General features: G+C 42.3%; 1 protein-coding gene across 1 annotated transcript; it reads right to left on the bottom strand.

The window, feature by feature from the left end:
- Nucleotides 1-732: 732 nt before the first annotated feature.
- sdhc (succinate dehydrogenase complex, subunit C, integral membrane protein) lies at nucleotides 733-9,676 on the bottom strand. Its single transcript, XM_066723153.1, has 6 exons — nucleotides 9,597-9,676; nucleotides 6,227-6,286; nucleotides 3,878-3,979; nucleotides 3,295-3,356; nucleotides 2,006-2,169; nucleotides 733-1,017 (listed from the first exon to the last, which is right to left on the bottom strand). Exons 1-6 carry the CDS (start codon nucleotides 9,611-9,613, stop codon nucleotides 913-915), a joined length of 510 nt encoding a protein of 169 aa, XP_066579250.1. The 5' UTR covers nucleotides 9,614-9,676; the 3' UTR covers nucleotides 733-912.

The raw sequence follows: 9,676 nt of genomic DNA, 5'->3' as shown, positions 1-9,676 counted from the left end.
GAATCATATGCTGTGGCCTTCGCAGTCACCAGATCTCAACCCAATTGAACACCTATGGGAGATTCTGGACCGACGTGTTAGACAGCACTCTCCACCACCATCATCAAAACACCAGATGAGGGAATACATTTTGTAAGAATGGTGTTCATCCCTCCAGTAGAGTCCAGAGACTCATAGAATCTGTGCCAAGAGCATTGAAGCTGTTCTGGTGGCTCATGGTGCCCCAACACCTTACTGAGACACTTTATGTTGGTTTTCCTTTGTCACCCTTGTGTATGTTGATGTGATATTTTCTGCGAGAAATGGTGAATGATTTGAAAAAACTGCACAGGTGCCAATATTTTGATGGTACATATTTACATATCTTAGACTGTATATGATTATTGCACAGCTGTGACTTGACTGCATCTTCCCTCAGAGAAGAATCTTATTGAGGTAATAAGAGTTTCAGTTAAACTGTTATACAGATGCAATGCAACATATTTTTGTTTTCAATTTATGGCATTAGTATGAAGATCATTATTATTCCTATCTAGTAGAGCTGTAATAATCAGTATTAGTTTACTTACCTTACCCTAAATAACACAAGTGCATGAATTCAAAGACTGAAGTCCAAAGCAAAAACATCTCATCTTTAAACATTAACTGTGAGATGTGACTCATGCAATGATTGAATCCCCAATTTCTCTGCCTGTGGTGATGACACAGACCAGTAAGCAACCAATACAAGCATTGTCATATATACATAGAGCATTTATTTGTTTTATTGACATTTCCAAAGTGAACAAGTGTTTCGGTGGACAAAACGCAACACAAATAAACGAGACGTCCCGTTTGTCGCTCTGAGCGAAATTAAAGGCTGGCTTGGTTTCTGTGGAGGGATGTTCTGGTCTGTCGGCCTCTGTGCCCCCTCTAGAGGGCAGCGAGAGCGACGGAGGTCAGGAGCGTCAGGGCGATGACGGTGTAGCCGGACCGATAGACGTCAGGGATGCGGAATCCTTTCCCCATGTCCCACATCTGAAAGAGGGATCACCGAGAGAGGGCAGGGGTTAGGAAGTTACACATCCGGCTGGAGCCGATAATATTAGCTCCATTAATCTGAAACAGCGCTGTTCTATTATTCCCTTAGAATTTGTATGGATATCGTTCATTAAACTCTTCTTATTGATCATATCTTTCCCCCCCAGTGTGTTGATTCTGCCTAGCAAAAACAGGTTCTACTTGACCACACTGAGTTGAACGGGAGGCTAGCGTGTTTCACACACCATGACACAAATCCAGTCCTGTCTGCTGGAATCTTTACATCCGTCTCCAGGCTGAATTAGAGTTAGGAAAACTCAGAGCTGGGGCCGGTTCCATAAAACTAGTCTAACAGTTTAGACTAGTCTAATATAGTCTTAATTTCACAGTTAGACTAGTCTAATGCAAGTTAGTCAGTTGCATAGAAACTAAGACTGTCTAAGACTTAGCCTGAAAAGTTTGTCTCTTCACCCCCAGGATAACTGGGAATTTAATTTATCTTTCCATTGGCCTGCATTATATTCCAACAGCAAGCACAGATTTTCAATTACTGTGAACTGGGATTGTCACTGTTAGAGAGAAGCGTTCACCATATATATATATATATATATATATATATATATATATATATATATATATATTTTTTTTTTTTCTTCCCAAGCTTCTTAAAATTCCCAGAATGCATTGCGTGATTGATTAAGTAAGACTACTCTAAGGAAAGACTGTTTATGCAAACCATTTTAACTGAGTGTCTATCGTTAGTATGACTTATAATTATACTAAAACAAAGATTTAGTCTATATTTATGCAACTGGCCCCTGTTATCAGAACAGGAAATACAACACAATAGGCTGCACTACACTACATACAACAGTGCATGGAATGGCTATCATCTGGAATCTGCCTGCTGGACCAACACTTGACCTTTCGGCACATTTGATGAGGTTTCAAGGGCGGCGGGGGTTTTGCGGTAGGTTGCACTGACCAGATGGCGAAAGCCGTTTAAGCTGTGGTACATCACTGGGAAAGCCAGAGCAAATTTGGCGGAGTAGATGAGGGCCGGGCCCAGGGACAGCGACCGCACCAGATCCAGGTGTGAGGTGAAGTCTCCCGGCAACACCAGAGCAGACAGGGCAAACAGGGATATGCCTGTGGAGCGAGAGAGAGCGAGAGAGATGGAATCGAAGGCGGGGACCTTTTGGCATGTTCTTAATCAATTCTATCAATTTTTGCCCGAGATCTTCTAATGGGAAACTGACTGAAAACAAAACAGTAAAAGGGAAGAGAATATACAGGATGCTGTTGCACACAAAGTGACCACACCAGCTCACGTCATTCACTGAAGTCATACAAACATGTTTATGGCTTTAACTGGCAAAGGAAATGATTTTGTAAGTTTTGCAAAGCTCTTCTGATGGCAAACAGATTGAAGTTCCAGATATGTAGCAAAAACAAACAAAACTAAAAAAAAAAAGTCTGCGTTTTGCCTCTGCAGCGATTTTCTCTTCGTTTTTTTACAACCATTACATTAGCGGCATATTCATTTTGTCCATTTTATCACCACGGATTTATTACGCACATTAAATTAACACTATAGAAGCAATGGAGCATTCAATGAGACCTCGTAAAAAAAATTAAAAAAAAATTGAAACAGATCTCACTGCAGCACAATGATAGTCTGTGCAGATTCCCCCCGCTGTGTCTTCAAAACCACGCGTTCTTACCCCTGGTCCTGGGGTGCACAGTGTCCTACTACTGTTTGTCCCATCCGAGCTCTCTATTACATGATTCGAATCTTAAAATTTAACTAAGCATTGCCTTCATTATTTTAAATGGCTTTAGCTTACGACACTGTAGGAGAATGCAAGTGTCTTAAGTCAGTATATTAAACCTGAACTCTCCCAACGATTGAAAAGGATGGAAAAAGCTCCGATTGGCAAGTCATGAGTTCAGCTAATGGTTTAATTAAGTAATGAAGTAATTGGCTTGAACACAAAACACCAGCAGAGCACACAGCTGGGACCAGGACTGAGAAACACTGCTCCGAACCACACAATGCGCTTCCTATATAGAAATATAGTCTTATAAAGTTACTTTTTAATACAGCACTGTGATTTTAACTCATAAATGCCATTAAACACTAGATTTTTTCCACAGATATACAGCATTGTTCTGAGCATGTCTATTAGGGCAATAATTAAGTAAACTGTAGGTCTAGACTATAGATTACACTCACGCTACAGTGTGTGCCTGGCAGAATGACCCACACAGTACCTGAGCTCAAAGCAACGCCAGTCCCACGATGCGAGATAGACATCATCATCGGAATGGACCATCTACAACACAAAAAACAAGCAATCTGGAGGAGCAGCCAAGCACGACTGATCCACAGTGCTTAGCTCTAGCATGATGCACTTATTTATACCCTTCATATGAAGAATACAAGACTTCTCAATAGCGTTTTTATTGTCTATCGATACATAGTGGTCTTCAGCTAGGCCAGTTAGACCTGGGCTTTAATCGTGTAACTCACAGGACTGTAATTCAATGTCAAGCGTAGATTTAAAAACTCCATCAATGTGTGATCATCTGCAGGACAATTACTGTAACATTATACCTGTTTATGTAATGTTTTATTGTGTCATTGTAATCCTATAGAATAACATAACTGTAGTAAAATATCATCAATTTGTCAATAAAACAGCTATCATTGCAGTTTTCATTATAATTCACCCCAGATCTGCTGTTAGTTTGGCTATCCAGTGGGTCTTGGGAGCACATCTGTCCTTCTAGGTGGGAGTATTATTACTTCCTCTCATATAAGCTCCAACAGGAAGTGGGATGGGACGGGGGGTACCTGTATATGGTGATGTGGGGGGACATCGGGCGGTTGAGGCGACTGTTCTTGTCCCAAAACGTCTGCATCTCGTCCTTGGAGCTGGTGCCCATGGGAACAGCACTGCAAGAGAGTACAGAAGCACAGACCGATCAGCCGGGGCCACTGGGGCGCTCTCTCTCCGAAGGCAGCTCCCAGCTGCGGCTCTCCATCCGTCACAGCGTGACCAAAAGGTTAAAGCGCTTACTCTTCATTTCTCCTGACGGCAATGTTCTCAACTGGGCGGCGGGCGAGCAGACTGCCATTTCAGGAGGTTGGGGGTTGCGCTGACCCGTTACGATCTTCCCCGCTACAGATTACGCCGCTAATAAGGAAGAGCCCATCACGAGCTCCTTGGCAGACTTTTTTTTAGTTCGCTATCCAAGAGTGCTATAGTCCTGCTTCTTGTCTGCTGCACTGCACTGCGTTTAGTTTCTACAACGTGTATTTGTGGCTTATTCCTACAGACACACAAAAAGTAAACTTTGAGTAAAATATGATGTAACTGCCAAAAGGCCGGAAAATAAATATATAAAATCAGAACTGGAATGTTTCCTGTTTTCTTGCTGCAGACGATGCCACCACAATCGCCCACACCCGAGTCATTGCCATGGCTACTGATAATAATAGCAAACCAAAGAAGCACCAGGGAATCCACTTTGTTCTGAGCAATCTCCGGGCCTGATTAAACAAACTATTATTTTTATGATGTCACTTTGTAGTTTAAAGGACAACACACAATGTACTACATACCCTGCAATACAAAACGCAACGGCAACAGGGAATATATGATTTTTCATCATCGACAGTCTTTGCACCACAAGCTGTTGTACAGCAACATAAAGGCACAAGCTTTTCTGAAGTTCCTGCATGAAGCCTAGATATTATGGGAATCATTCTTCTGCGGGTCTTGCCAGGTGTCTTACAGTCGACAAAAATCTCATCAGGTACTCAACAGGCAACAAACTAATCGAATCCATATCACTCTGTGGTGAAATCAGTACACCGTCTATGTTTTGTATCTGAGTGGAAGCGGGAGTCAAAATAACCTAAAACTGAGCCAAAATGCAATATGCAAGTGGGGGAGGTGTGTGTGTGTGTGTGTAATTTTAACAATATTCTAGTTAACAGATGGCATTTGAGGAAGACGCTCTCTTCGGTTCTGCCTGCCAATGTCAGCCAGGGGAACACTGCTACTCTTCACCTGGAAGAACAAGGTCAGGCCATGGGCAATGCCAGGAGACAGCGAGGCTGGCAGACAGCCACCCAAGCTTAAGATCGGTTGGGGGGAGGGGGGCGGGAGTTAAGGTCCTGCTGTTTTATTCCGATCAGGATTCTGTGCTCCCTGCGGCGCGGTGCACATGTATTTCAGCTCAAGAGCATGCCATATTCTTGAACTCATGTTCATGGCAAACAAGGACTTCCATTACTACACAGGACTACAGAGCCGAGACAGTCGGTCAGAGCTCAGACAGTCGCAGCCCCCACCCCCCTGTTTCAAACATCATTCTGTCAAATCATACTATCAAATCAATTTAATACATTCGTCTTTCACAGTTTAGAAGGGCCTTGGGTATCTATTTCACCTCCAGATGGAATGGATTCGAATCACATCGATCGACCTAAACTCCCATATCGGTGTCTGTGGTCGATTTACCGAACAAGATCACCATCCCAGCCCCCGCTATGGCTTAGCGTTTCCTATTAAGCCTGTCGGAGGCCCACCTTGCCACCGATCAATAAACGGGGGATCGTCTGTCTATCGCGGCAGCTCAGATTGTATTCCGCGCTACACCGATGGAAGGCAAAGGTCATGTGCATTTCAGGACAAATGCAGACGGTCCTGTTCAGTGGCTCAGCGCTAGCAAGCTGTTACTCTCCTCCTGTTAGAGCAAGGTCAGGTTTTAGGAGATGCCAGGGGGTACAGCATTGGGTTGGCACTCATCCACCCAGGGTGAGGACAGAGAAGAAACGGGCGGGGGATCAGTGAAGGACATGGCTAAGCATTGAGGACTGTGCCATCCTTTCTCTGTTCAAACAATATAACCTGCTTTACTGGAACTTTTTTTTTTTTTTTACTACTATTCCCTTGGCACCCCCCATATAGACTGGGCATCCATTCCCCGGTGAATGATTGAGAAAAACAGAGGTCCTGCATTTTGGTGGGTTGGTCTTCTGTAGTAAAATGTATTTAAATGTTGCCATTTGGGGAAGAATCAAGCCCTCTCAATCTACTCCCAACACTTCCAGCCTGCTCCATTTGAACAGAACAAGGAGTGTGAAATGACTGATCTTAGATCTGCTAACAGTTAGTTTCTATGTGATACTTACTGTCTGTACAACAGGCAGGACTGCGTTCGGGAGATCAGACCTCCTTGGCGAGCCAAAGACCTGCAACAGAAGACAAAAACCAAACAATTGAAAAATAAATATTAAAACTTGAATGCCTGCTGCCGAAAGACTTTCAAAATAGTTAGCTGGTTACAGGTATTTATTTTATAATAAGTAGGCTAGTCCATCCCCTAAAAAATACTATAAAAAAGGGGCTAAGAAAAAGCTGGTGACGCAGTGCAGGGCAGATGAAAACGCAATACTATGGCATGCGAGATATTGCTTCAGGCGACACTTGCATTTCTTGTGTTTTCGCCAGGGTTCACAGCCCTCCAATTGTCTTTCAGGCACATCACCTCTAAACACAGAAAACATCAATTTGGTCCCTCATCCCTGCATACATCTGCTTTTTCAGTATTCAAAACCACCCTGTCAAACAGCCGGCCGTGGACTATGGAGTCGTGATTCAGAACAGTGTGCTTGGAATTCCTCAGCAAAGTTAATTGCAGTAAATAATTAACAATTATTTTCTCCCCTGCTTTCATGGCACGTGGCAGGGATTCATATTGTTTTGTTTTACATGCACAGACTAATAATACACTGTTATTTTGCAGATGCTTAAACCCAGAGCAATCTACATAGGACAGATATGAACTATGACCTTTACAACAGCTGCTGCTGTATCACTGACTACAGTTGTAACGTCCCAGGACTAGAGTCAGGAGCACCGATATTATCGGCCGATATTTGCTTTTTACATAAATATTTGTATAGGCACATATTCCACATATAATGCACCGATAAATTTCCTCAAACTACTGGCTAAATATGTTTTTCAAATGATCATAAAAACCTTCGTCAGACTTCAGACAATAAATAAATGCATGTTTATTTTTAATGGTGCTGTAGTATGCGCTGGAGGCTTTGACTGCATATGTTTGCTCATGCGCAGCACAGGTCTCATCAACCAATAAACACGTGTTTTACTAAAACCCTCAAAACCAATAGAAAGTGTTTTTGAAGGCTGCGCTGCATTTGGGTATCCATGGTTTTGATTATGGTTTATTTTTGTCATGACTGAAATTGTCATGACTCAAAATTAACAATAGAAATTAAAATAAAATAAATGTTCGCTGAAGATGTTGACTGGATATCAGAATCTCACAATGTTGGATAAAACTGAAAATATACATGATATTTATACAACTATTTCAAATCGTGTTTTGGCTGTGATTCGGATTGCAATACATTTGACGTATTAAATAAGTTACACTTTCGAGGGCATTTTGAAATAAATGTCTTAATAACAAATGCAGCTGTGCTGTGCTGCCTGCGCTGCCCCTGTGTTGAGCGCTGAGCAGGACCTGACCTGTGTAAAATGCAAATATAAGCCAGACCAGCACCTAACACTATCTTACTATTTGATCTAATCTATAGGACATGCACATTTTTCTATTTGTGTGTGAAACTGCTCATATACCTTGCTCTTTGTTCTAATGTATAGAACATGCAAAATTCCCCTTTATTCTAATTTATTTTTACAATGTTTGATTTGTGGTTGTTATTCAGGATGAAAATTAATATTACGTTTTTATGTCAAATGTAAAAATGTCAAAATCCTGCCTTCGGTGCATATTTGACAATTTCTCTCTGACAGGTAGAGATGTGAGGGGTCCATGCTAGAAAACGTCTGTTTTGGATGCTAACAAAAAAAGGTCAATATCGGCAGATATATCGGTAACCGGGAAAGTTTGCTTCCCAATAATCGGTATCGGACCCAACAAAACCTGTATCTGTCGGGCTCTAACAAGTTTATTCTGGAGCCAAACAATAGTAGGTCAAAGTATTACACTGTGTCGGAGGTACATTGACAAAACATTGTTAAAAAAAACAACCATACCGCGTTATACAGCTTATATTAATCACTACTTTTCCAATTATTTAATGAGCTTTTCAAAGCGATCTAGGGTATACTATACCCTCTCACTACACCTGTGTCACTGTGTTGTATGTCGTATGTTTAGAACTAGAGTCCATGTCCTTATTGCTGGGCGGCTGCAATCTTACACTTGAGGAAATTCGCCTTTATGTATTGGCGCATATCGTGTCTCCGATTACATCACCCATAAACACAACTATTAGCTGGACATTATATTGTGCCGCTAGTAAAACTGAACTCCACGTTGAATCAATGAAGAGCATGCTGGTTTGTACTTGACCTTTCTTTGCACTTGAAATGTCATCAGTATAAATACTTGTTTTCTGCTGTGGCGAGGTTAAACTTTTTTTTTTTTTTTTCTGTGAGTCGAGAAAAAAAAACGATAACGATTAATGATTTATGATGGAAGGGCCCCCCTTTTCGCGTTACAGGCGATGCGCATGCGTGTTAAGGCGAGCAGAGGTGAAAGGTGCAGCGACACACCTGCAACACCAGCAGCGCTGAACCCTGCGGCTCACGTCTGCAACATCACTTACAGCTACAGAAACACGGGGCTACATTCAACTCAAAAGGTTTCTAATTAGGCGTGGCGAGACTTAAAACTGACCTGTAAAGCACAACGTGTAATTGGATTAAGATCTGCTTAAGAATAGAGAAGACTGTTGCGAAATGTGATTACATTTAATGGAGAGGTTGTGTCCTGTATTCCTGCCCTGTTGTTTTTATTGGCAAGACTGAAAAAAAACAAAGCAGTTCAAAATGAAAATGACAAGCTGTACCGATCCATCAAAGTCTTTATTCAATTAGATTTTAAAAACAGTAGCAAAATAAAACGGACAACATCAGCCACAACGTTAGAAGCAACGCTTAACAATCTTACTGGCGCACAATGCACTGGCAGTGCCCCCTGATTTACCAGTTTAATTAGATGCCGCAGTAAGGACATTTAATGTGCAACCATTGTATTTTGATCACAAAATACAGAATCATTTTTCCCGTGTTTGTATTGTATTTTTTTTTTTAAAAGAGAAAGTTGGTGTACGCCAATCTAATCTTAAATGGACCTTACACCAGCTGTAGCTACTGTAACAACTTTTGCTAAGCGATCCAGGTCGCGTTATTGTGGCGCAACTGTGCGCAGGTCTGCGCAGGTCTGCGCTGCTCCGCCAATGGGAGCGCTGGGGTTCTGGAAATCTGTGCCACAAGAACGCAAACAGTACTGTGACTGCAGGCTCCAGTGCAGTAGAGGTCTGCGACCAACTCCCGCGTTTAAACAACCCCCAGACTCCGCAAGCGTCGTTTCTCGGTGATAACAGCAGCCACGGTTCACTACAGCACCTCATCCACATCACACACCACGTCCCCCGACACAAATCGGCCCCTTTTTGCACCCAAACCGAGCTGAAGAGCAACCCAGCACAAATCTCTGACCTTAAGAGTAGCGCCATCTTGTCGACCCTTCAAAACAGGAACTTGCGTCACAACTACTTCCAGTTGACTTGCCAATGATG

Source organism: Amia ocellicauda, chromosome 14 (genome assembly GCF_036373705.1).
Source record: "Amia ocellicauda isolate fAmiCal2 chromosome 14, fAmiCal2.hap1, whole genome shotgun sequence".
NCBI lineage: Eukaryota > Metazoa > Chordata > Actinopteri > Amiiformes > Amiidae > Amia > Amia ocellicauda.
Note: the sequence above shows the minus strand (reverse complement) of the source record. Positions and strands in the feature narration are given on the sequence as shown.